A 27,754-nucleotide genomic window follows, 5' to 3' on the forward strand; every position below is an offset into this window, starting at 1 on the left:
TTTGTTTGAATGAATTTGTAAGTCGAATTTATAATAAAGTGTTAAAATAAGTCTGTTATTACCCAATAGACTCATGCGTCCAATAACTTTGAACACATGAATTCTGAAATAACTTTGAACACATGAATTCTGAGTCCCAATAATAATTTTTCCTCTGATAGAGATTTATTTAACCTTCCACTTTGGGAGTAAAATAATTTTTCCCCTAATATTAACTGATCGGGCTATACCATACTGGAATCATGAAATAAAATCTCAATTATTACCTGATTATTAATAAAATTATAATTGTAATATATCAGTATTTCCAAAAAAAAAAAGTACGCTATTTTAAGAACACAACAATACAATTTGTTCATTGATCAATAATCTGTCTCTATCGTAAAAACTATTTCTTTCCTTATCTATTTTTGGATTGATTTTTTTCTAGATATTTAAGTGTAGAACAAGTGGAAATTTTCTATAATAACTCTAACAACTTCTTTTAAATTATAATAAAATTATGGAAAGTAACATTTTTTCAGATTTTTTTAAATTTTTGAAGAAAAGTTACGTTTGAATTATGGAATCACAGGCTGAGAATAAAACAATATTTTGTGGTTATTTCGATGAGATATAAGCTAGGCTAGGCCCCCTGAAGTCTAATCCAAATAAAATCCGTACGATTTACAGCCAAGTTTGATCCAAAGGCTCCTCACGGTCATGGATGACAGCAGAGGCTATATGCCAAAACTACACAAGACGCATATTTTCGAAATTTAAACCTAATAAGAAAATAGACAAAAGAGTCACTTTGAGTTGCAATTACGGGCTCACACACTTGGTAGTATTGATTTGTCTTTTTCTCTAGAAACTGGTCCGCCACTGCGAAAAAAAACGCAGAGGGTTACTTTTGTCAGCGGGCAAACAAAATCCTGCATAAGAAGTCCGAGAATCGGCAGGCAGGAATTTACGGTGGTATCCTCAGCGAATGCATGCATGCTTTGGTGGCCAAGGACATTATTGTCCTTTTGCAAGCACGCTCCTCTTGTAGTCTTGTGCATGCGTTGCGAATTCAAAAATCAAGCGCCAAGGTGGTGGAGTGATGACAGCTGACTGCTCACTGCAATTTGTGATTTTGTGTCGTGAAAACCACTACTTCTCGTAGGGGTGGGCAAAAAAATCGTGCACTAGAGAAAATCGAATCGAATTGATCCGAATTGTCGAATCGATTTTAATTTTAAAAAACAATCGAAATATATGATTTGTAAAAAAAATTAAAATGCAGGTTTGGTATTCGGTTCACTCAGCTGAACCGAAAAATCGAACCGAAAAATCATATTATTCTTATAATTTTATTTAAATAGACACGTGTTAAATTTTAATTGGTTGCATAAGATAACTAAAATAGACATGCACACACACGATTACGAGTATATATATGTTATAATTTCATAAATTAGTGATAAAATGTGTTTTGAATACTTTGTATTTATTGTTAATATTTTTAATGAAATTATGATAAATTAATTGTTGAAAAAAATTATTACATTCATAAGGCCTAATGGACTAAAAATTTAAAAATTCAAAATACGCCTAATAGGCCCAAAACCAAAAAAACCGAACCGAACCGATCCGAAAAGATCTATTTATGTTTGGTTTTTATTGAGTTCGGTTCTTATTTGATCTTTTTTTATAAAATAACTGATTTAAATCGATTCTGCTTAATTTCGATCTGAACTAAATCGGACCGAATCGTGTCCACCCCTAACTTCTCGGATGGAAAAATTCTTTTAGTGAGCGAGCCTTATCCATGTATCTTCAACAACTTCTATTCTCAAAAAGATTTAATACTCCAATTATTTGAACCAGTGTCACTTTAACGTACAACATGTATAAATAACTTCAAGAAAACGTTCGTTGTTAGACAATTGCATGGCAAACACTTAATAAATCTCAAATTTTTTTTTATAAAATGGAATGGATCTCGATTTATGTGAAACCCTAATTATAACTTTATAACATTAAAGCAATAGTGAATCACCAATTTATCATCTCTTTCTTTGGGACCATAAAGAAAAAAAAGTGCCATTATTACCCACTTCTTTCTCATAATATTTTACCAATCATAGAATCATCATTGTTCTTTTTTTGCAAAAAATAGCGATAACTAATGTCTATGATTAAACTTAGTATGACTCCACTTTCTAGTTTCTTTCTTTGTCTACCTTTACTAAAGAAAATGTTAAATTAAGAGGCTAGGGTTGGAACTTTGTAACATAATTATTCCAGATAAAGAAAGTGACGAGTCAGTCAACGGATGATGCGAATGAAAGCGATTTCACAACTTGACTCACTGCTTGTCGTCCTGAACGACAATTGAATTCGCGTATCACAATGGGCCAGTGTATTCATTAGTTGGGCCTAACCCAGAATTCTATGTTCTCTTGATGGGCAGTTGGATGGGCGCTTATTAATTATTATAGAATTTTTGTGCATACGGCGGTTTCAGCACGTTGAACCAAAAATCTTATCCCCCCCCCCCCCCCCCCCCAAAAAAAAGTGATTGAAAGATAGATGTGCGCATTATATTATTGACAATCTTACAGAAATGATTAAATTGGGGGGAAATTTGTAACCTAACCCCAAATAAATTGACATTTTGCACCGCGTCCCCAACAAATTTGACTTGTTGCACTGCGCACCCAAAAAAATTAACATTTTTGCACCACGCCCCCAATTCCGTTATTTTCTCAGTTAAGTTTAACGGTGGAGGGGTAAAATTGGAAGTTTATTCCTTAAATTAATTTTAATGGGAATTCTCTTTATTGTAATTAAAATAAAAATCTTTAAAAAATTAAAGAAAAAATAATAGTAGTGACAATATACATGTAACAAGAAATTTTTTTATTACAATTAAAATAAAAATCTTTAAAACATTAAAGGAAAATAATAGTGGTGATAAATGTACATGTAACAAGAATTTTTTTTATTAAAATTGAAATAAAAATCTTTAAAAAATTAAAGAAAAAATAATAGTGGTGACAATGTACGTGTAACAAGAAATTTTTTTTATTGCAATTGAAATAAAGATCTTTAAAAAAATTAAAGGAAAATAATAGTGGTGACAAATGTACATGTAACAAGAATTTTTTTTATTAAAATTGAAAAAAAAATCTTTAAAAAAATAAAGAAAAAATAATAGTGGTGACAATGAACATGTAAGAAGAATTGTTTTTTTTATTGCAATTGAAAAAAAAACCTTAAAAAATTAAATGAGCTAAAAATTTTGTTTTTTTACATAGAGGGGTATTTTTGTCATTCAATCAAAAGTTAAACGGAGCCGTTAAACTTAACTAAGAAAATAACGGAATTGGGGGCGTGGTGCAAAAATGTCAATTTTTTTGGGTGCGCAGTGCAACAAGTCAAATTTGTTGGGGACGCGGTGCAAAATGTCAATTTATTTGGGGGTAGGTTACAAATTTCCCTAAATTGGGAGCTATTTATAATTTTAGGTAACTTTCATTGCTCCAAAGTTTATAATCTTACGCGCTAGAGGATGGGCTGTCTACTATAGGCAGCCAGGCAATAATATCATCTAATATGCGTTTAATATTTAAGTCATCTAATGTGAGCTTAATATTTGATGGAAACATAAATTGAGAGCTTAATAGAAAATATCAAATGGCTTTATACTCTCTCTTTTTTTTTAATTATTGTTCATTTCTACACAAATTTTTCTAACTATGATATTAAGGACGTAGTTGTTTTGATATAAGAAAATATCCAAAACAATATGGTGCATTTACATTTTGGGTTGGGAAATCGGAATTATTGACAATTTTTTCTTCACAAAATAAAGGCGAGAATCATAATCAAAATCGTGGGAGCCACCCTAATTTGCGAATGTAAGACTGATTCCTAGTACTAACCATTTTTCCCCCTTAAAATTGTAATATTTCAAAAATGCTCTCATTTGAATTGAAAAATATTAATAGCAAAAATAAAAAAGAAAAGGCAGCAAATCCCTAAGATAAACTCCTCGCATTGAACTCCATTTAGCTGGCTAGCTGTACCATCGCAGCCAAACCTCACTATCTTTATCACCGTCATCACTACCAAATCAACCATCATCTTCGTCATTGCAGGTCTACAGCCGTGGAGTGGCAGTTGGTTGCTAGTTTTGCCTCCCTTGGGGCATCTTGATTTTGTCTTGGTTTAGTCTCTAATTTCGTCTCCAATAGACATAATTCCGATCTAATGATGATGACGACGCAGACAATAATGATTTGTTGTTGTTGTTGATGATGATTTCGATTTTAATTATTATTATTGTTGTTGTTGTTGTTGTTATTATTATTGGAAATAGAGTATTTCATTAATGACCATCATGATTTTTTTAATACTATTATTATAATGTTTGAAATGGATTATTATTATGATTGATGATGACGATAATGATAAAAAAGTATTATAATTAATTAATATATTAGTGTTAATAATAATATGATTATTAGCAATAATTAATAATAATATTATAATTATTAAAATACAAAATAATAATTATGATAATAATTAAATTAGAACTTTTTAGTAATTTAAAACAATGTAAATTATTCCGATTCCGATTTCAAAATAGAGTAAACTTATCAATGAGAATAATGTCTGTTTTGATTCTGATTCACATCCTCCATCTCCATTACAGCCTATTCTGATTCATGTCCATTCAAATTCTAACCTATTTTGATACCGCATAGTGAACGCACAGGGTAAAACCAACTGAACAATTCCCTTATCAACAAACTATATACAAACTTTAATAAGGACAGTTTGAAATTTAAAAAAGAACTTTGGTTTTCCGATTTGGGAAAAAAAAAGATGATAATTATTAATTATAACACATCGTGACTCTTATGAAACTTTTTGTATCTTTGCTTCACAGGCGTTGATATCATGGACCCAATCACTAATGAGGACAAATGAATTAAACTCGGCCGCAGAGCCCCACTCCTATCTAATCTTCCATTTCTTCTAGCGACGCGAACGGTTCTAACTAAACACACTCTTAAGTCTCTTCCAAATAAAATATTTTCTTATTAGGTTTTTAAACCACTGTCTCTCACCAAACCACCAGACCAAAAAATCCGAATCGCCAACAGCCACCCTATCTCATTCATGTCATTCTTCTCTCTACACGGAGGGCGGATCACCCGAGGTGCGTCAAGTTCAATCGGGCCGGACCAACCCAACACATGACCCAATCCCATCGGACCACGGAACCCGAGCACCGCAAGCCGACCACTGCCACAGCCATGAGACTGATAGTGCCCTTACAAGGCGTAGTCCAAGGCAGGGGCGGCCTTATCTTGGGCTCTCTAATCCCCTGCGCGCTCTTCTACCTCCTCCAGTTTTACTTGAAACGCCACCGTTCTCCAAACCCTCCCTCCCCCTCCACCTCATCCTCCAACCTCGCTGGACTCCCTAGAACTTCCTCGCGGTCTACTTTGTCGTCGCGTGGATCGCTCGGTCCGGTTCGGATATCGGCCCGGGGGAGCTCGATTGCGAAGCCGGACGATTCTCCGTATTATATCGGGTTGAACAAGTTTCGGGACGATCCCTATGATAAAATCAATAATCCGAATGGGATTATTCAGCTTGGATTGGCCGAGAACACAGTTAATTTAAACTTAAGCTATTCGTTTTCATTTTTGTATTTATTTATTTGCATTTTTCGTGTAAATCGTTTATTTATTTAATTTTGTTTTATTGGTTTTAGTCGTGTTTGGATTTGATTGAGAAATGGGTGTCGGAGAACTTGAGTGATTCTATAATGGGACGGGACGGTGATGATTTGAGTATCAGTGGGATTACGACCTACCAGCCGTTTGATGGAATGATGGAGCTTAAAGTGGTAATTTTATTATATCTCTCTATTTTATTTTACATAATTAGTAACTAGTAAGTGCCGTTTACTTTGTGATACACTTGTGATTGTAAATTGAGAATCTAGTGTACTGCCTTTACAAAGTGTTGAGTTTATTGAGTTAAAGGCAGCTTAGTTTACGTGAATAACGCCATTAAAATTTTAGAGTTTGCTTACTAAACTGTGTAATGCTTCCCCATGAACCTCCGCATTAGCCTTGCCACATTGTTGGAAGTAGAGTAGAAGACAACAACCATGCATCCAAGACTGTATAGTAAATGGGATAATGAACTCATTTTTGAGCCTTTAGCATACAAATAATGCAAAATGTTGAGATTATACTTCGAAAAGTTTTATCAATATAGTAACTTTTTGCTATTTTGAATTACTGATCTTGGTTTTTGTGTCATTGGAGTCCATTGAAATCAAATTGCTTTAACTGCTTCTGATTCTGAAGGATGTCATATGTCCTGTGCTATTATGACTGTTGCATTCAATTATAAGTGCAAAAACAGCTGATTGTCTAAAATGATTACATTTTGTCTGTGCTTTCTTAAATATATATTTCTGCTGCACTGCTGCAGGCTATGGCGGGTTTCATGTCTCAGGTCTTGGGGCAAGCTGTCTCATTTGACCCCTCTCAGATAGTATTAACTGCTGGTGCAACTCCTGCGGTTGAGATACTATGCTTCTGCTTGGCAGATCATGGGAACGCATTGCTTGTTCCCTCGCCTTATTATCCTGGGTGATTATCAATCATTTCAAACCTTTGAACTGATGAAATTCATTTTGTTTGGGTATCAAAAGTTAATAACAAACAATTTCCAGTTTTGATAGGGATATCAGATTTCGAACGGGAGTGGAGCTAATTCCTGTACACTGTCGCAGCACTGATAACTTCGCTTTTAGTATAACTGCCCTTGATCAAGCGTTCAATCAGGCAAGAAAACGTGGGGTGAAAGTTCGTGGAATTCTCATCTGCAACCCAGCGAATCCTGTTGGCAATATAATTCCACGGGAAACACTCTATGAGCTTTTGGACTTTGCGAGAGAGAAGAACATCCATGTAATTTCTGATGAAATATATGGGGGGTCCATCTTTGGAAATGAAGAGTTTGTGAGCGTGGCAGAAATTCTGGAGGCAGAAGAAGTTGACAAGGATAGAGTTCATATAATATACGGGTTGTCAAAAGACCTCTCTCTTCCGGGATTTAGGACCGGGGTTATCTATTCCTATAATGAGAGTGTTTTGGCCGCTGCCAAAAAATTAACAAGATTTTGTTCTATTTCAGCCCCCACTCAGAGGCTCCTAATTTCCATGCTCTCAGATACAAAGTTCATCCAGGAATATTTAGAGACCAATAAAAGAAGGATAAAGAAACTGTATGATTCATTTGTGGCAGGTTTGAAACAATTAGGAATCAGGTGCTCAGAGAGCAGTGCTGGCTTATATTGCTGGGCTGATATGAGTGGACTAATCCCCTCTTACAGTGAGAAAGGGGAACTTGAATTATGGGATAAGCTCTTGAACATTGCTAAGATCAATGTTACTCCTGGCTCGGCCTGCCACTGTATAGAACCGGGATGGTTCCGGTGTTGTTTTACTTCTTTAACCCACGAGGATATCCCTTTAGTCATTGAAAGGATCCAAAAAGTTGCTGAAACTTGTAAATAAATGCTGAGAGGAATTTCATATGTAAGATTATTGCCCTCATTAATGTTTTGGGAAAATTATGGGGACATGGACTGCTTCTTAATTGAACAAAGGTCTAGTTCAGTTCTCTTGGAACTCTTGAAGGATTTAGCATTGAGCTTACATTATGGGATTTGTTAAATCATGTACATCAATGATGGAAATAGAAAACTAGAATGATTTGGAAGAGTTTAATGGCAGGCATGGATTGCTGGGTGATTTTGAACCACATGGGCGATTGGGCTTTTACTCCTGTAAAAATTTCAGTATCAGCTGTTGTTTCTTCCTTTGCAATCCTTCAAACATTTTGATGCTACTCCCAAAGGCACAGCATCCAAAAGGCCTCTTCTCAAATTCCTGTTATAGTTGCATTCAGGCAAGAATAAAGTTGTTTGTGAGTTTTATTGTGCAAAATATGGTTAGAAATATGAATTTTGTTTCCATGATAGTGTCAAAAGGAAATAAATATGTTATTTTCGCTCTCATTTCTTTGTTGAATAGCTTTTTCTTCTACATACTTCCCAGTTCTCCTGTAGCCTAAGAGGAAATGCAGTCCTAGTGATGGTAAAAAAGAGGCAAGAGTTGGGGATTTACCATTGACAGGTTCTGTTTTCTCATTTGAACAGCGTTTCTTTGGTTACTCCTCCTGCGACTCATCATTATCAGTTCTCCAAGTGTTGTTGGCCTCCTAATAACGACAGTACTATTACTTTCACAGTCAAAATCCTTGCTTTTAACTTCTGGAGTATCAATAACAGTGTCCCTCTCAGTGTACCTCGCCTTTTCAAGGAAACTGGTTTTGGGTGGGAGTAGTGGAAAGAGGCATTCCAAGAAAGAAGCCCCCACAAGGCTTGAAGTGCCAGTTTCATAGCTGCTTGTACTACTTTCTGCTTCCGAAGCTGGTGATGAAGGGATCTCCAGTTCATCAGTTGTGGTGTCACTCGAGAGAGATCTCTGCACTGGAACAGCAGAGGAAATAGCTACCGATGGTACAAGGCAGTTTGCAAGGAGAGAGGGAGCGGAGCTGAATGAATCATCTGTATCGAAATCAAATGAATCATTTTGCTTGTCATGATCATCATCACTGGCCTCATCATTGTTGAAAATGCCATAATAGCCTTGGGAGTACATTGGAGGCGGCGGTGGCGAAGCTAAGAGCTTTTCTGGTGGGTTTGGAAGTACTGCTGGCTGTGAGAAACTGGGTAATGGTGTTCCAGGCTTTTCCTCCCAATCAAAAGGTATGGAGGCAATGAGCTTGACTGGAGGAGTTACTACAATTGGACTAACTGAAGAATCCTCTGGTTTCCAGTCCTTTTTAGGTATTCCTGGCTTCTGCTCCCAAAGAAAAGGGACTGCAGGCGGTTGCCTGACATGCTTTCTTTTTGGAAGTTCCGTGTCCATCTCAGCCATTCTGGAACTAAAGCTATAATTCCTTGTGCATTGTTCTATTACTGCTCATTCATTTATATAATAGGTTAAGAAAGTGGGTTAGAGGAGTTTGTTAACGACTATCATTTTTGTGTCTGAGAAAATTAGGCCTACCTGCTCTCCTCTCAATGTCTATTATAGGAACAGAGAGGTTAACACTTTAAGGGCGCGATTGTTGAGCGGGTTTGGTGAAGCCTTTTCTTGTGCATTAGCCGGATATAAGGCAAAAGTCGGTTGTCCCACATCTTTACAAGTGTCAAAATATAACATGGTCAATTCTCAAACGTCATAATTGATTTCTCTCATTTATGTTGATGAAATTTCAATTTCCTAAATGATTTAGGATGTCGAGTCTTTAGTTTTAGAAGGTCATTTCCTAAACTTAACTAAGAGTTTTAAAATCTGATATTTCCCACTTCATTTAGGACACGTTACTTCTTAATCCTACTTGGACTTGAAATCCAATGCAGATGAGGTAAAAAAGGGTTCTCTATATATTACCTGTAAACATACGATGATCGCCCATCAAAATCATCTACAGAAACACAGAAAAAACTCCTTTGCTGAGAAAAAGTTTTGCTCTCCTTAATTCACGAAGCAGAAGAAGAAAGATCGATGGATCGTAACAACGTAACTATGTGCATGAAGGGCTGTGGGTTTTATGGCTCTAAAGAAAACAAAAACATGTGCTCCAAGTGCTACGATGACTATTTGAAAGCAGAACTCATTGCGAAGTCATCCAAGTTATTGGACGCGGCGAAAAAATCTATCGGCCCAACAAATGCACCAAACCCTTCAGTTCTCGACAAATCTTGGCCGCCGCAGTGGATTATTTCAGCCGCCAAGACAACTAATACTAGCAATGCTGTTGATTCTCGTGCTAGTAATCAAACAACGAGTACTATTGAGTCTGGTGCAGGTTCGAGTGTCAAAAGAAGATGTGAAATCTGCAACAAGAAAGTTGGATTGATAGAGTTTAGATGCCGCTGCGGGCACTTGTATTGCGGGACGCACAGGTACCCTAAAGAGCACGCATGCACGTTTGATTTCAAGAAGTTCGATCGTGAAATGTTGGTCAAGGATAATCCTCTCATCCGGGCAGATAAACTGGAGGGCAGAATCTAATCTCAATAGTTCGTACGAAAATGAATTTTCAATCAAATCAATACTTAAGTAAATGGTTTTCAGGCATCAAATGTACGTACCATGTTAATTAAATTGTATGAATCAACTAATAAATCAAAGAAATTTGTATTTTCAAAGTGCAGATCATGCTAGTTTAAGATTGGCTAAATACTTTTTTCAAGAGCACAAGTAGATTGTTTGTTATGTATATATTGCAAAGTCAATCTATAATTGTCATGGAGAAATATGACGTATTGGTATCAGAATCTAATCACACTCATTAAATTTCATAGAAAAACAGAATTTAATGATTGAATTAGAAAAAAAGGAGAAAATTCCTGTAATTTCATAGAAAAAATAAAATTTAATGATTGAATAAAATATAAGAAAATTAAATCTCCTCCAAACCTCCACCCTTCTTGTTGTTTATGGAAGTATGGTAAAAGAAAGATGGGACAAAAATGTTGTTGTTGTTTTTTTATTTTTTATTTTAAAGATAAAATTATTAGGGGTAAGATTATTTGAACCCACAAATTTATTCTCTAAATCCATCGGTGAACAAAATTTTTAATTTACTAATTTCCTCTTAAATAAAATTACATCCAAGGACAAGAGAATTTATATAAACAAATAAAAACTATAATTTTGCACCCATTTTTATAATAAAACATATAAACTGCTTGTTTCCTACATACATATTTATCACTTGATCTCTTCTCTTTTACGATCTTACAATTTTCCAATTGTCAACATTTAAATGTCCTAACAAAAAAACTCTAAGACTAAAAATGGGAAAAAAGAAAAAGAAAAAATGTAGCAACTATCAACATTATTTTTATATTTAAAAACTTTCTATAAAGCTATAGAATTTTGAATCAAAACAGCAAGACAGATCCCAATTTAGGCTTTAATATTACACTTTTAATTCTTTTCAAATATGTATAAAGTGAGAGAAAGTATCACCATTTTTTTTTTACAAATAAAGAAAAATATTTTAGTTGAGATTATTTTTGAGATTTTATAGGGTGTATAGAGTAAAAATCTAGTACTTGAATTTCAATAGTGGGTTTATTAAAAAAAAATAGGTTTGATAAGTAAAAAAAATATGGGTTTAAATAATCTCATCCTGTCATTAATTTTGATTGAATTTTTTTTTTAAAACTAAAATCATAAGCAACTTGAATTATATCAATAATTCCTTGAAAATATGTTAAAAAACTTGAAATTGAGTTGGGCTTCCATGTAGTTTGGGCTTAGTGCTCTACTTGGACCATGGACTAAGCCTGATTCGCCTATACTCACCGGGTCTTACCCGCACCGGGCCGCCGATTGTCTAGTTTTTACTCACCGAAGAACCATCTTGATACATCTTGCAAAGCTAGCTAGGGTTTTACAGAGGGTTGCAGTCTTCATCGGGGTTTTTAATTAAATACCCTTTAATAGTTTCAAAATTATTGAAATATCCCTTCCTTTTTTAGTTTTCATGGATACCCTAACAAATGCGAGTAAAGTCAGAAATACCCTTAATGAATGCATCAAATTCATTCAATGAATTGTCTTCATATTCATTTCCTCATTTCTTTCACCCAACTCTATTTTTGCTGCCGATTCTTTCAAAATCTCTTAGAATCTCTCAAAATCTCTCATAACTTCTTACACAAATACAATTATGTATTCATTTCTTTAACACTCACTCTTTCTTTAAAGGTGCATTGCTTATTAAACAACTCAATAAGGTATGTTAATGTTGTTGGGTTTTAAATTTTTTAATTTTGAGAAAAATTTAGAAATTTTCCTCATATTACAATGTTTTATTTTCACCATTTTTTCTTATATGTAGAAATATATGTAATGTAGGTTGTTTAATTATTTTTTCAGCAATATAACTTATTTATAGCGAAAATATTTTGCGCCGTGCATTCTCTTGATACTGTGTACGTCATATAGTTAGTCATGTAGGTCGTGTAAGTAATATAGTCGTGTAAGTCGTGTAGGTCATGTAAGAAATATAGTCGTGTAAGTCGTGTAAGTCGTGTAGGTCATGTAAGAAATATAGTCGTGTAAGTCATGTAAGTCGCGTAAGTCGTGTAAGTATTATAGTCGTGTAGGTCGTGTACTTACTTGTATATGAAATTTGATATTATTGTTTTTATTGTATCATCAGAAATGGTTTTGGTACGTGTGCCTATTCTCTTTAATGGTGAATGGATTGAGCAAAATGACGAGTATAAGTTCAAAGGTTCCAAGGCTAAAGGGATAATGATACCACGATCGACAACATATGCCGAATTGGTGGAGAAGATAGCTGAAGTTATTGATATAGATACTTCAGAATTCGAAATCACAATGAAGTTCAAACTTAAGACATCTGATCCTATGCCACCAGTTACAATTCAAACCAATGATGATATGGAATTTTTTTAGATTCCAATTTAATTTCACTTTTTTTTTTAATAATTTTCATTGACATTTTCTGCATAGCAGCAAATATAAATTCTTAGCACAAATTAAGTCTTTAAAGAACTAAATTAATCTAATGATTAATGGAAAAATTCGTGTAATTTTAAAGTCGTAATTAAACATATTACAACCATTTAAAAAGCTTTTTTTTTATCTTCAAAGTGCTTTCTTCCTCTGGCCAAGCATACAAGCATACATGAGGAATGCCTACATATAATTAATCCATGAAATCAATTAAGAAAAAAAAATATCAACTATAGAAAATTAACGTAATGTTATACACATAAGAACACCATTCGCAATGATAAAATATTTCCACTCATAACTAGACATATCATGACTTAACATGGCTTATAATTTGAAATTAAGAATCTCTCTAACTAATGACATTTCACCAGGTAAATGTATATGCACCATTCCAATTTATTGTGAGTCTAATTAAACTAAATGTAATGTGTAGATTCTATTGACAAAAAATAAAATGTGGAATTTAAGGTCGTGTAATTGTGTAATACAAGAAGATCGTGTAATTGTATAATACATGAAAGTCGTATAAACATGCAATACATGAAGGTCGTGTAAACGTGTAATACATAAAGGTCGTGTAATCGTGCAATACATGAAGATCGTGTAATCGTGCAATACATGAAGGTCGTGTAATACACAACCTTGAATCTTACATAACCTTATACGACCAAATCTTGTGTTACATAACAAAATTATAATAAGCACAATCCATTAATTTTTCACAATTTGCATGCAGCAAAACAACTAGAAATTTGTTTTCGAACATGTTATGAGAGACCCACAACTAATTAATCTATTTTTTCAATATAAAACCCTAACTTTTTGTTTTTTTCCCTTGAATATTAGTAAGAAAACTAATTACATGGAATTACTTGTCTCAACTAGTTATATTCTGACAATTTTACAGTAAATGTTCAACTCTCTCCGGCGATTATGTAGTGACGAACTATGCTTCACTTTTTCAGTTGTGGCAGCTTCCCTTTCTCAGGCTTAGTTTGCTCGTGTTGAAGTTCGATTTACCATGTATGGAGAATGAATGTTTGTTTCGGTAGAGGTGATGCCGGTGAGGGAATTGCAGTGTTTGTTTGTTTGAGTTTGATAATGGAGGGAATTGCAGCAGATGAGTGTTTGTTTGCTTCAGTAGAGAAGGGAGAGGAAGCTGTCCGTTGAGTTGAAATGTTTTAAAATGAGAATAGCTTAGTAATTTCCTATCAGTCTTTAAAGGATATCGATGAAAATTTTGGCAAAAATAAATTTTAGAATATTGAGATAATTTTTAAAGTATGGAGGTGTACCGGGCGCAATTGGCACGTCTTCAGAAGCCGCATAAAAAAGGTTTTTTTTTTCTCGCAATTTCTGCTTAATTTATTTTATATTATTTTCAATTCATTATTTAGTCTGGACCTTAAGGAACAGTTAACGAATATCTTGAGATTTTCTTGATAGTTATGTTTCAATATTAAAGGGGCTGGAAGGTGAGCAGGAGTATTCTCAATCCACAAACTCCTAAAAAAGATAATATAATAGGTAATATGATAAGGAATAGGAACAACAAAAGCAAGTCTTCCCGTCCCTGATCCCTACCCCTCTCCTATATTTTAACCGCTCCGTAGGCTCCCCTTTAATCGGTTCTCTCTCTGGGATTACAAATTTAACTCATTTGTGAGTGCATGATGCTATCTATTTAGCTTAGTTGTTGATCCTAGGAGTTTAATCGATTGTATACTAATAAATGGATGTATTTTTTTCTTGGAAATTTCCCAAAGGAAGTAATGCTAGAGTTGAATTATCTTGAGCTCGTGAGAGTCTGGATGTTGATGTTGTTTCTTTTTAATTTTTCTTTTTGACAGGTTTGTTGTAATGGGGCTTCCTCATAAAGAATCAACCTTTTCTGATGAGGATGGATTTGAAGATGAAGATTTGAGTGACCTCAATGAGGAAGTTACTGAATCTGAATCAGATTCAGAAGGATAGGAGGATGTGAAATTGGCCGAGCCTTCAAAACAGGCCGTGTACAACAGAGATGGTCTTGAGGAGAAGCTTCAAGATATTGGTTGGCCGGAAAATGCTGGGTGGATACATAAGCTTACCATTGATATTGATCAAGAGCAAGAGGTGGATGTGAATGATGATCTGAAAAGGGAGGCTTCTTTCTATACACAGGCATTAGAGGGGACAAGGCAGGCCTTTGAGAAGCTTCAATCGATGGGGCTGCCTTTTCTTAGACCGGCTGATTATTATGCAGAGATGGTTAAGTCAGATGCTCACATGGAAAAGGTGAAGTGCCTACTTTTGTCTGAGCAGAAAGAGATTGAGGAGGCTGAGGAGAGAAAGAAGGCTAGAGAGGCTAAGAAACTAGCTAAAGAGATTCAGGTCCAAAAGACAAAGGAGAGAGTGAAGCAGAAAAAAGAGGAAATAGAATCTGTTAAGAAGTGGAGGAAGCAGAGGCAACAAAGTGGGTTTGCTGGGGAAGTCGACAATGGTGAATTGGATTTGGCCTTTGAAGGTGGGAAGTCATTTGACAGGTCAAATAAGAAGAGACCAGGGGTGTCTCCAGGAGATCGGTCTGGTGGGAAGGCAAGAAAAAGTGGTGGTGGTGATGGTGGAAAGGGAAAAAGGAAGAAGAATAGAGACTTTAGAAATTCCAAGTTTGGCTTTGGAGGGAAGAAAAGTATGAAGAAACAAAACACAACTGATACCACTGATGATTTAAGAGGCTTCAGTAAAGGTGATGGTGTTGGAAATAAGAGAAGGAAGAGGTAATACAGGTTCTGCTTGTTGTAGCCTGTTGGGAAATTTTGGTTCTTTTGGTCTATGTAATGTTTTATGCACTAGATACTTGCAGTGTTTGTCCTTAAAGGAAAATTGCTAGTTGCTTAATGTTACTCTGTTTGATTAATCTTAGCCAGTCACAATCCTGCCAGTCTAAACTTGACATTTGATTGTTCTTGCTGGTTATTCGTGCATTTTATTTCAGAATTATTGTTAGGTGGAGCTAGCAATTATCCCCTGTTATATTAAGCCGTGCAATGCTGCTCTAACAGTAGCAGTATCTTTTATGCTTGGAAGTAGCAGTGTATGCTTTTAATCTCTGCTTTGGTTTTCTTTATTTCCAACCAATGGATATGGTTCTTCTGTTCTACATGCTGATGGATATACTTTTCAATTCTTAAGCTCTGTGTTTTCCTTTTGCACTTGGCTGCGTGCTGATGCTTTTCAATCCACTTTTTAAGTAAAGCAAGTTGCATTGATCCATCTATTATCACCCTCTATCCTCTTGCAATTGTCAATATTGTTTATATCACCCCTGGTTTTGATACTAAAATATTATAGTTGCAAGTGAAAATGCGCAAAATGGTAATCCAGTTCTTATAAATTTCTCAAAATGGTTAATTCTGAAAACGATCTGGATTGATTGGTCATTGTGGGGAAAGAGTGCTGCAATTTTTCATGATGCTTGAAAACAGTGCAATGCTTCAAGACTCAAAATCATTCATGAATAAAACATCCAGATGAAATCAAATTTTCAGATACAAGAGTACCAAAACATCCACTTAAAACTGAATATTTGAATACAAACTATCAAATCGGCCGAATGACACACCAATTACATGCATTTGAAATGCTACACCAATAAGACAATATTAGGAAATACACGATGACAAAAACCAGACTCGGAATGCTCCTACTAATTAGAAGTCCTACCTAAGCCTAAGAAGGGTACAATTCTAGGTTAAAACCAGCATAACACTAAACCCTATTTGCCCCTAATAGATGGCCGTTGGGGTTTAATTTGGTTTCTGACAAGGTCGAGAGAACCTAAACGAAGTCGTGTCTGCAGAAAGACACTGAAGTCACAGCAAGCATACGGATTTGCAATATGATCAACAGGAGACTTCGCAGTTCGATTGGCCGGGAGGACCTTTCGAATCATCATCAAGGGAAGATGTTTTATTGTCAAAAGACAAGGTCCTTGAGCCCTGCATGGGGTTCAAGGAAGCTGAATTGCCTCCAGGGAAAATCGCGGAAGATGTGACAATTGGCTTTATTCCACGGTATCCCCCCTTGATTTCTTCTGCAGAGAGTACGCTGACAGATATGGGAGTGACAATTGGTGCAAGCTCAGTCCTCTGCTTCTGCTGCTTCTGCACAAGTAGATTGAAGAGCACAAGTGACAATGTTGTCAAATTAATCTAGTGACAACATCAGGAACAAAAAAAGAGCACAAGTAGATTGTTTGTTATATGTAATTGCAAAGTCAAAACTCTTAATTGTCATGGAGAACTATGCCATATTGGTATCAAAATCTAATCACACTGATTTAATTTCATAGAAAAACAGAATTTAATGATTGAATTAAAAAAAAAAACATATGATAAAATTAATGTAATTTCATAGAAAAAATAAAATTCAACGATTGAATAAAATATTAAAAAAATTAATCTCCTCCAAACCTTCACCCCTCTTGTTGTTTATGGAAGTATGTTAAAAGAAAGATGGGGCAAAAATGTTTTCTTTTTTATTTTTATGCGATGAAATTAATCGAATTTTGCCCATTTTGATTAGCACAAGTGTTTGGCTTGCCCGTGCAAAATACAGACGATTTTGCTCGGCTAAAGTAATCTAAATTTTTGAAATTTTTTTATCATTAAAGGATAACTCAATCGGTTTAACTCTTGCAATGGAAGCAAGATGTTATTAAGGGTAAGATTATTTGAACTCATAAGTTTACTCTCTAAACCCACCAGTGAATAAATTTTTTAATTACTAATTTATCTTTAAATAAAATGGCATTCAAGGACAAAAAAATTTATATAAACAAATAAAAATTATAATTTTGCACCCATTTTTATGATAAAACATATAAACTGTTTGTTTCCTACATATATATATATTTATCACTTAATCTCTTCTCTTTTACGATCTTACAATTTCCCAATTGTCAACATTTAAATGTCCGAACACAAAAACTCTAAGACTAAAAATGGGAAAAACAAATGTGGCAAAGCTTACAGAGACGAATTTTTTCAGATCCCAAAACAAAGAAAAGTAATTAGTTTTCGATTTAATGATGTTGCTCTCTTTGCTTCTCTTCTTCTTTACGTAAACTTCAAATCTCGGTAATCAAAAAATAGGACAAAGAAGAAATATTGCATCAGTTGGGTTCTCGTATGCCGGTTAATTACTAACTAGAACACTATTATTCAATGGAATCAAAACAAAATCCAATACGATACATTCCGGAGAAATATTACTATCGACATTATTTTTATATTTAAAAACTTTCTATAAAGCTATAGAAGTTTGAAGCAAAACAGCAAGAGGCAGACCCCCAATTAGGCTTTAATATTACTCTTTTAATTCTTTTCAAAACAAATTGGGATATGTATGAAGTGAGAGAAAGGATTACTTTTTTTTTTAAAGAATAAAGAAAAATATTTTAATTGAGATTATTTTTGAAATTTTATAGGGTATATAGAGTAAAAATCTAATACTTTAAGAGTAATGATACATCCACAAAATCTTGTACAAATTTATTTTGTACAAACTGACGTGACATTAATTCATTGGTTGAATGAAAATATAAAATAATAAAAACAAATCATATGGGCCAAGTGATATTTAATTTAACCAATCTTATCATGCCACATCAGTTTGTACAAAATAAGTTTGTATAAGAGTTTGTGGCTATATCATTACTCATACTTTAATTGCAATAGTGGGTTTATTAAAAAAATGAATTTAATGAGTAAATTTATCAATTCAAATAATCTCATCCTGTCATTAATTTTGATTCAGGGGATACATTTACTTTTAGGTCCAAGATCATGAGTGAGGCACAATGCAACTAAAATCAAAAATTTTTTGCTTTTTGTTTTTTGAACTTTGGTAAATGCTAACGAATAGATTAATTTCCAAAAAATTTCTTCATTAAAGTAATTAATTCATCGCTTAAATTTTAAGTGTTTTCCTTCAGTTAAAAGTCCTGCCCATTGTTCTTATTCGGAGTATATAATATTCTTCAAAATTTCCCTCTCCGATGAGAAAACCAGCCATTGTTTGATTCGGATAAGAAGTCTTCAAAATCTCCCTCTTCATTTAGGGATAATTTATGTAATCCTTTACTTTGGTTCTAGAACTTGTTGTCCCTGGTGCGACTGGCACTTTTAATCCTAATCAAGACCAGGCAAAAAAAAAAAAAAATCACTCTTATATATATATTGCAACAAACCTCATATACCACGTACGTATCCATCTATCAATTAATTAATAATCTTAATCATACACGCAAGTGACAATTAAGTGATTACACCAACAACAACATGACTCCACCTCTCTGCGCAAAAGGCTGTGGCTTTTATGGAACTAAAGAGCACAAAAGTATGTGCTCAAAGTGCTACAATGATTTTCTTGAAGAACAAGTTACAGACGGTGTCGTGAAAAGACCTCTGAAGCTCATGCAACCGAACCCTTCAATACTTGTCTTCGATCCTCGGTCACTGCAATCACCTTCATGTTCATCCTCCGAAAGAACAACAATTGATAGCGCTGCTGTCGAATGTTCTTCAGGGAAGACAACAAGTGCATTGGAAAAAAGATGCGAAATCTGCGACAAGAAAGTTGGTTCGATAGAGTTGAAGTGCCGCTGCGGGCACTTGTATTGTGGGACGCATAGGTACCCTAAAGAGCACGCATGCACGTTCGATTTCAAGAAGTTTGATCGTGAAACCTTGGTCGAGGATGATCCTCTCATCAGGGCTGATAAATTGGAGGGCAGAATCTGATTTCAATAATTATGAGTCATTTAATTTGCATGCGGATGGCTTTACACTTGAACGTGCAGTTTCATCCATTGTCAAGTATTAGTCATATACTTGAATGTGTGTGTCTTGTGTTGGTCTTTCCCCTTGTGTGTGTGTGTGTGTATCTATTGGACAATAGCTACACCATGACAATTTTAATATTTGTAAATGTATATTTTCCTTCCTTTTTTATTTTCCCTAGAACGGGAGTTTATGTATTATTAATGTTCTTTTTGGATCCACTTGTATGATTATTAATTGTGTCTCCGGGCTGCTGGATGTGGATGGCACTATTTGAAGCATTAAAAGACTCTAAAGGATGATTTCGCCTTTTGATTCTTGGCTTTTGAAACTTAATTATTTAAGTGATAATTATTTGAAGGTTCCTGCCTCTAAGGGATGTTAATTTTATGAGTCCGATAATCTAAGTTTATTGATTTTTGTACTTATTTAAGAGTGAAATTCCGAAACAAAGTCCGCAATCTTATAATTATTAGTTGATTAGGAGCAAAATATAATTACAAAGTCGACACTCAATCTTATCAGGGTATGCAAAAACAAAGAAAAATAGTTTGTCTATTGAGGCAGCATTATTTTTAGAATTAAAAAATCTTGGGACTTTGGTTCCACCCACAACTCATACATCCATTGCATTTCTGTAGATTTGATCAATTCGTATCGAATTTTACATGTACAGAAAACGGTACGGACAGGGCTTGTGTTTGCTTTGCCTTTTTCAGCTACCATAAGATGGGATGCCATCTTTCTCTTCTCTTTAACTAACAATATTTAGATATTATAAGACATCAACTTGTTTATAGAGAGGATATATGGTCCTAATTATAAGGGCCCTTAAAAGGAGACAAAAGTGAGAAATATGTGTCCTAATAAGGCACCCAAGCCATGAGCTGTACTACCCAATTTAAAAATATCAACCAAAGAGAAAAAATCAAAAGCAACTTGAATTATAACAATAATTCCTTGAAGATATGTTAAAAACCTACTAGCCCTTGCGTTGTTCTGCTCACAGAATCTCCTTATAAAGAGACAACAGATGGTTAATGCGATATCGAATTAACTTGTGTACGCATATAGGCACTCAATAATTATTTAACACAAATATATGTATATATGATTAATTAAAGGCCAGATTAGGCTTATTTATATATCATGAAAATAACAGCTCAACTCCTAGCTTTGTAGCATCTTATTTAGCAAAGGAGTTGGGTGTCGTAGTCTTTTTAATTAGTTGCGATCAATGATTATTTACCGAAACAAAATTCCTTCAGCTAGATAGATTACAAATATATCGATCTTAGGTGGTGGAATTAGGACTTAGGACCCACTTCCAATCTCATTTCAGCTGCTCGATCCTATTTGTTATAGATCAAATGGCTTTGAGATGGCATAATCAATTGATTTGCTGCAATTGAAACTAACCAAACTGAATCTGGAAAACAATGGTGCCGCTATATAATTTATTGCATTAATTAATAGCCAAAGTTAAGAGGAATATTTTCACATGACGATGATGAGTAATATAATGATTGAAAGACAATGCATTAGTTGGAATATTAAGAAAAACTTAAATTACCCGATTCATATCATATCATTTACGTACGTACATACATACATCTCTATATTATTATCATATACACCTTAGGGTGTGTGATGAACCAATAAACAACCCTCTCTCTCAAAGATCTGAAACTTCAGTTCAATCTAAACTCAACCATGATAATAATAATAATTACCCTTAATTTCAGAAACAAAATTAAAAAAAAAACAAAAAAGATCGATGATCACCATAATATCTCTTGATATATCCTTAGCTGGAATTTTGGAAATTCAACAACCCATTCAAGTTGGCACATTCAAACAAGGCCTTAGCAGTCATCTCTCTTTCAAATCTCCAAATGTAGTTCAGCCCCACCAACAACTCAGTAATGGCAGCTTCAGTCTTCTCTTTATTTGCAAAATATAGTGTCTGCAAAAGGAGCACGTTAGTTTTTGGTAACAAATTTTGCTGCTCAAAGCTCCTCTCACTTTGCCATTTTATCATATTATGCGCCAACGGTGACAACCAACTCAAGATCCTCCCCAAAGCATTCCTCCACTCTCCGGCGAGCACCGGATCACTCGCCGAGAACCCAACTCCCTTCAGTCTAGCCCTAAGCGACGATCGTATGCTACGCGGTAGCATTGCATACAAATCATCCCTAGCATCAACACCAACCAATTGAGGTGACTTGATCATCTTCTCAATTATGATAATCAAATTCGAATAATGCAAAGACAAAGCCGCGGCACCTAGAGTAGTCGCGGGGGGCTTTAGAATCTTTGAGTTCGACTCGAAAAACCCATCAGAGCTCTTGATCATGATGGGGCCAGATACAAAGCCATTGCAAGAATTAGGGTTTTCAGTAGGATGAACCGTGGCCGAGGCTGAGAGGCTCCGGGGCAAATAAGCCGGATACCCATGATGACCAATCCCAAACACAAGCTTGATTCTTGCTAACACAGTGAAGACGTGCCTTGTAAGAATGGAAACAACGGTATCGAAGCTTCGATTCCATAGGGATCTTTCTTTAAGATACTTCACTTCCTGTCTTTGCCAGATTACCTTCTGCTGAAGATCAAGAATCTTCTGTTCCTTAACAGACGCTTCGTATTCATTGCACTGTAAAGTTTTCTTCAAGGCATTCTCTAAGACTGATAGCTCCTCCATCTCTTTATACAACGTTGCCGTGACGGTGACGTATCTGTCCATCTTCTTGTTCTTGGCTTCCATGTCCTTGGAGCTCAAAACCCAAGAGAAAGAATCGTGTCCCGAGTTGGCAAACTCTTCGAACGAACGATCAAAGGACCTCAGATTCGAATCCTCACATCGCTTGCTTAAACTGGAGACAGCCTTTGCGACGAGCCTTATATTTTCTGCGAGCTCAGCACATGCAAGGCCGAGAAGAAACGACTCGTCGTTTGAGACGATTTTCCTGACGCCTTCCAGAGATATGGAGTCGTTGCGCAACCGGATGATGTTTTTGTCGGAGAGTGCTTGCCACTGGTGAAGCAACTTGGACATGATGCCGGCGACTTCAAAGGCTAAAACGCCGACGTTTGATTTCTTGTTATTTGATATTACTGAGAGTTTTGGTTTTGGTACAGAATCGAAGCTGCTTGATATTGCGGATTTAACTTTTATTAACCAAGTTTCGAGAGCCATATTGAGTGCGGATCAGTATGTGATGAATGATATTGATGACTGTAAAGTGCAAAAATATGAAGAAATGGGTAGTATTAGGAATCAAGATCTAAAGAGAAATTATAATGAATAATTGAAGAATGGAAATTGCAGAGATAAGGATAATGGAGGCTCGTGGGATGTTGAGAGCTCAGCATTATATTATACATTTGAGAAAAACACAACCAAAGCTCAAACCCAGAGAGAGAAAAATTGTATTATTAAAACGGAGAATAACACTTAGCTCCTTATTGTTTCTTATTTTTTACTATAAAATGTCTAATTTTTAAACTAACCCCAATTAGGTTTTTGGTGTTTTATGCAACTCTAATATTCAAACTTTGTCATTAAAGATTACATGTGACTTATATAACAAACAAAATCGCAGCAATCTTTTGATAGACAAATGATGTTTCTTTAGCCTCTAAATTTTGAAGTAATCACCCAATTAGCTATTATATATATATTTATAAAATTATCAGAAATATTTCAGTTATATATATATTTGTTCTCATTAAAGTTTAGTTAATTATTCTCTACTTTACATCTGGATAATTAGTCCCCACAATAAAGGAGAATTTAAACACTGTATTTCTTTTCCCATGTTTTAACACAGGGATGTAATGGAGTATTATAAAAACATTAAGAGCCTAAATGGAAAAAATTAGAAAAAATAAGGATCTGTTGATATTTGATACATACACATGCTGTGGTGGAGCGTGGAGAATGATTTAAGCAGAAATTTGATTTGTCTTCTCTGGTTGGAGATGCAGACGCCGAAAATGCGATTGGAATTATTGATTTGTGGAGAAAATCTTTTGTTTCTTTTTTTATAAATCAATATTATCTCAGTCGGTAAAAGAAAACTTTTCTAGTTGTTTGTTTGGATGCCGAGAAACGCTTTTTCTTAGATGCGGTTTCTTTCAACTGTGACGGCAAGGGGCCTTGTCATTATTGGCATGTTCTTTTTGAATTTTGATGTTCAACAATTAGCATCATGTTTGTGATTAGTATGTATATTATTGGTTGGCTTTAGAACTTTAGTATGGGATCGATGTAGTAAAAAAAAGACAAGGAGATCTTTTTAATTTTACTGTAGAATTTTGATGAATATATGGTTGAGTTCATGAACTTAATGATTGAGCTTAATAGTAGAATTCTAAATAAAAATCTTTAATCCTAATTTAATGGAATTTCTTATGTTGTATTATACATGATTCAATTAAAAATAATCTTACTTTTACAAATTCTTTTTATATGTATCCTTTATTACTGAACAATTTATTTGGCTGTTTCTTAATTTTTTTATTTGATGTAACAAATTATTAACACATGTCATTTCAAAAAATACAAATCTTTTTTTTTTTTTTTTTTTCTAAAGATGCGTTTGGTATGAGCATCCAAGGTGAAAAGATGGGGATTTCATTTAAGCATTTGCATGGGAATAGGAAAAAGAAAAAGTGAGAGATAATTAGGATTTTGATCATCATAAAGAAAGGTGATTAATAATGAAAATTTTAGAACCTCAAAAGGGGACTTGGTCTTATTTATATTGGCACATGCAATGCAAGCTCTCAGTGACTGAAAATGAGCCCCAAAATATCAAGGCATGCATGCATATATATATATATATAATTTGCGTGACTTGAAAATTCAAAATAGAAGATCCTTCAATTCCCCAAATATCATATTTTGAGAGCTTAATTATTTATGGTATCAAAATGAATACATTCAAATTAAGTCTACATGAATGCAAACTGTATTTTAAGAATTAACTTGGTTGAATCTATACTCAAGGCATATTCATTCAATCATACAGTTTTTTTTTTCAGATTAATTTAAGACCAAAATGAATTAATTTGTTTATTCGTAAAAATATTCATGCAATTTGTCAACTCTAAACGCTGCAGTGTACCCGAGAATGCACTCAGACCACAACTTTTTCTAGTGGCTATTCTTAAAGGCATTCTCTGCTCTTAGTCAATCTTTGGCAAGTGGTGCATTACAGCATTCAGAACACATTAAATTGAAAATGCGCCGAAGAAAACAAACAAACAAGGATGAAAATATATAAAATCTTTGATTTAATTAAAACAGTGCCAAAAGAATATATTTAAAAGAAAATGAAATTAAGGAAATCATATCGTATGGAAAAAAAAGTAATCAGATTAAATGGCTGCATGCACAATACAATACCATCATCAATGGGTTGGCCCTTCATTCAAAGCGAACAATGCGGTTTAAGTTGACCATGCAATTGGGTTGACTAAATGGGACACGAGGTGAGTGATGATTGTGGACAAAGCCTATAAAATCATGCAATTAGAATGAGGGGAACAAAATTAGGAAGAAAAAAAAAAAAAAGACTCAAAAACTAAATAAAGATAAAGATAATATTGGTTTTGCGTGTTTGGTTAGATGGTGGGAGAATAAAGAAAATGACACAATACTTTACTCATTGACATTCACATGGTTAGTGGGGATGGTGTTGTTGGTTTGGTGAAATTATTTTTGGTCATTGGGGTCATCAAATGCTCAAAAGAGAGAAAATGAGATTTGACATTTATCCGAAATTGGTATGATCAGCTAGAGAGAGTTACTTATTTAATTATTATTATTATTATTATTTTTAATCTTTAATCTTTTTTCTTTGTTTTTACATGCATACTGGATCGTGTAAACTTCTTAATACATATTTATATATTTTTACCAGCTTTGGGTTAGCTTTTTGCCTGCAAATGGAAGGGCAACGAAGCATATGCTTGTTTAATTGTCGGAAAATGAATAGGCAGCCATCCTACATCTCCATATGAGTATTGATAAATGTGCATCCCCAACTTTTAATCCCATATGCGTTTACTCATTTACATTTCTTCATCTTTCTCTCTGTCACACACTTGTTTTAATTTGTCTGTTTATTCCTCAGGTCTCTCCTGTCACACACACACTCACTCACAAAGAATAATAAATTTTATCTCCTTTAATTTGTTTCTTCTTTTTTGGCCCTTTCACATGAGTAAATCAGTAAATGAAAACAAGAGGCAAAGGCTGTAAAAGGACTCTTCTTATTCCACTTTATTACGGGGATCATGATAAACTCTAAATATATAACCATAAAAAAAAAGAAAAAAAATAATAATCACAGATGTTACCAATGGATTTTTTTCTTTTTTCAATAGTATAGGAATTTTGATGAGTTTGAAAACATTAGGGGTAAAAGAGCTAAATTTAACAAACAAAAGGGAGTTTTTATAATTTTCCTATATTAAATGTGGTACATATTCCATTACAATGAATGATGTTTATGTGTTACAATACACACAAAATGAAAAAATTTCCGTAATTTAAAAAAAAAACATTTGATAATTAAAACAAATATGTAGTTACCTTTTTATATGTATCTTATGCAGATGATGTTTGCAATTCCCTGAAGCAGTGGGATTTGCAGCACTGAATGATAAGATTAAATCGATCGAATATAAAAAAATGCTTGTTCCAATGAAGAGCTCTTCAAGAATTGGGAAAGGAAGCCAACCACAAAATATTTAACCAAGTTGACATGCTAAAATTTGGAGTAAAACTTGTCGTATTTTGAGTGGCCAAATTCCAACATTGCATAGATGTAGTGACATCTAAATAAACATCTACTTTCGTGATTCTAAATGGGATTTTGTTGACATTAATGCAGGTGTTGAAGTCAAACAAGTAATAGATAGTGTAAAGAAAGCAAATGCTAGATTGGATATTTGAGATTGGATTCAGAGAAAAATAAAAAAATTTGGATTTGAGATTAAAGAATAAGAATTGACAATATGGCATTGAAAAAAAAAAAAAAGGATTGTTCAATACAATGTACCACCACTCACTCCCCTTAACTCTAAGAAGATTCTTAGGTTTACCACCAGACCGACCATGTTTCAATTCAGCCATTCTACTTCCTATTGGTCAGTTTAAATTATACAAAATTATGGCATTATCTTGGATTAGTTTATTAGATTAGTGCTACATTGGTAATAGTATAAAGAATCATTTGTATCTATGGACACTCGATCGAAAAAAAGTAAATAACATATATATTGACATTGCTGTAACGTGGTATGTATACATGCAATATGATTAATGAATTGTGACTGTAAAAGATGAAGATGCTAGAGGTACTGAGTTTGGTGCAAGATAAAAAAAAAAAGAAGGGAAGAAAATGAAATTACTGGAATAATTGAGAAAGTAATTAGATAGAATAAGAGATACAAATCGGTAATTATATCAAAATTGTTGTGAAACAAACAGATTCAATACCATCAAATGAATAGTCTTCGGGTGCACAAACTCCTAATTTATATAATAAATATTTGAGCTGGTTATTAATAACTAACTTGTTAGTAGCTACATTGACTCAAATTCACGAACTCTAATTTGCTCAAATTTCACAATTTATTATATGCAGATGTCTGTGCTTTAAAAAATTGTTAAATCAAATCAATATCATTAATACATTATTAAGTTAGAGCATACACATCGATCAACTGAAACATATATCCCACAACGTGCTTCATCTTGTAATAAGTGAACATTAACATACAAATGGTTGGGTTAAACGCAGTGTATATATTTCTATTATTAGACTAAAAAGGAAGAGCAAAAAGAGATATGGGAAAATGATTAATGATGTGTTTGGTCCATGCGGAGCAATTAGCAAACAGCATTCAGCAAATGTCATGCATGTTGGAAATAAAACTCCCACGCTGCCACGAACTCCGGTAACTTAAGGAAATAATAATAATAATAATAATAATCATGATGAAGAAACTGCAAGTTTAATTACCTTTAGGGAGGGGAAAAAAGCTACAAGTTTACAGTAACAAAGTAAGAGGATCACATGCACGCATATAAACTATAATGATATGTAATTGGTATCATATATATATTGCGATGCCGATGCAATCATCCATTTAAAATTGTGTGCGTGTGTTGCGTTTGTTGGTGATGATGCTACTTCTTGCTCGACACAGCCTTCTCCACTTTCATCTTCGTAATAGAGAGCAATTTCAATGTCATGGATTCTGTCTAGAAAGTGT

General features: G+C 34.2%; 5 protein-coding genes and 1 pseudogene across 5 annotated transcripts; 4 read left to right on the forward strand and 2 right to left on the reverse strand.

Moving 5' to 3' along the window:
- Positions 1-4,998: 4,998 nt before the first annotated feature.
- LOC102624941 (probable aminotransferase ACS12) lies at positions 4,999-8,080 on the forward strand. Its single transcript, XM_006490195.4, has 4 exons — positions 4,999-5,654; positions 5,756-5,890; positions 6,487-6,647; positions 6,731-8,080. Exons 1-4 carry the CDS (start codon positions 5,232-5,234, stop codon positions 7,575-7,577), a joined length of 1,566 nt encoding a protein of 521 aa, XP_006490258.2. The 5' UTR covers positions 4,999-5,231; the 3' UTR covers positions 7,578-8,080.
- Positions 8,081-8,150: 70 nt separating this feature from the next.
- On the reverse strand, positions 8,151-9,131 carry LOC102625222 (uncharacterized). The gene has a single exon (XM_025102514.2). The coding sequence runs from the start codon at positions 9,003-9,005 to the stop codon at positions 8,151-8,153; it is 855 nt and encodes a 284-aa protein (XP_024958282.2). The 5' UTR covers positions 9,006-9,131.
- On the forward strand, positions 9,129-10,181 carry LOC102628097 (zinc finger A20 and AN1 domain-containing stress-associated protein 1). Its single transcript, XM_006490392.4, has one exon. The coding sequence runs from the start codon at positions 9,639-9,641 to the stop codon at positions 10,146-10,148; it is 510 nt and encodes a 169-aa protein (XP_006490455.2). The 5' UTR covers positions 9,129-9,638; the 3' UTR covers positions 10,149-10,181.
- Positions 10,182-14,094: 3,913 nt separating this feature from the next.
- LOC102627804 (probable rRNA-processing protein EBP2 homolog) lies at positions 14,095-15,703 on the forward strand (annotated as a pseudogene).
- A 3,255-nt stretch (positions 15,704-18,958) lies between these two features.
- LOC127899718 (zinc finger A20 and AN1 domain-containing stress-associated protein 10-like) lies at positions 18,959-19,420 on the forward strand. The gene has a single exon (XM_052433430.1). It carries the CDS (start codon positions 18,959-18,961, stop codon positions 19,418-19,420), a length of 462 nt encoding a protein of 153 aa, XP_052289390.1.
- Positions 19,421-21,017: 1,597 nt separating this feature from the next.
- Positions 21,018-22,854, reverse strand: LOC102624656 (hypothetical protein). Its single transcript, XM_006490194.4, has one exon. It carries the CDS (start codon positions 22,659-22,661, stop codon positions 21,267-21,269), a length of 1,395 nt encoding a protein of 464 aa, XP_006490257.1. The 5' UTR covers positions 22,662-22,854; the 3' UTR covers positions 21,018-21,266.
- Between the last annotated feature and the right edge of the window lie 4,900 nt (positions 22,855-27,754).

This window comes from Citrus sinensis, chromosome 9 (genome assembly GCF_022201045.2).
Source record: "Citrus sinensis cultivar Valencia sweet orange chromosome 9, DVS_A1.0, whole genome shotgun sequence".
Lineage (NCBI taxonomy): Eukaryota > Viridiplantae > Streptophyta > Magnoliopsida > Sapindales > Rutaceae > Citrus > Citrus sinensis.

What these genes read in the sequence shown, in the direction of transcription:
- LOC127899718 (XM_052433430.1), top strand. Translation starts at nt 18,959, where the DNA reads ATGACTCCACCTCTCTGCGCAAAAGGCTGTGGCTTTTATGGAACTAAA.
- LOC102628097 (XM_006490392.4), top strand. Translation starts at nt 9,639, where the DNA reads ATGGATCGTAACAACGTAACTATGTGCATGAAGGGCTGTGGGTTTTAT.
- LOC102624941 (XM_006490195.4), top strand. Translation starts at nt 5,232, where the DNA reads ATGACCCAATCCCATCGGACCACGGAACCCGAGCACCGCAAGCCGACC. An exon ending in GAATGATGGAGCTTAAAGTG is followed by an intron (nt 5,891 to 6,486) that starts GTAATTTTATTA and finishes GCACTGCTGCAG; the next exon opens with GCTATGGCGGGTTTCATGTC. An exon ending in CCCTCGCCTTATTATCCTGG is followed by an intron (nt 6,648 to 6,730) that starts GTGATTATCAAT and finishes AACAATTTCCAG; the next exon opens with TTTTGATAGGGATATCAGAT.
- LOC102625222 (XM_025102514.2), bottom strand. Translation starts at nt 9,005, where the DNA reads ATGGCTGAGATGGACACGGAACTTCCAAAAAGAAAGCATGTCAGGCAA.
- LOC102624656 (XM_006490194.4), bottom strand. Translation starts at nt 22,661, where the DNA reads ATGGCTCTCGAAACTTGGTTAATAAAAGTTAAATCCGCAATATCAAGC.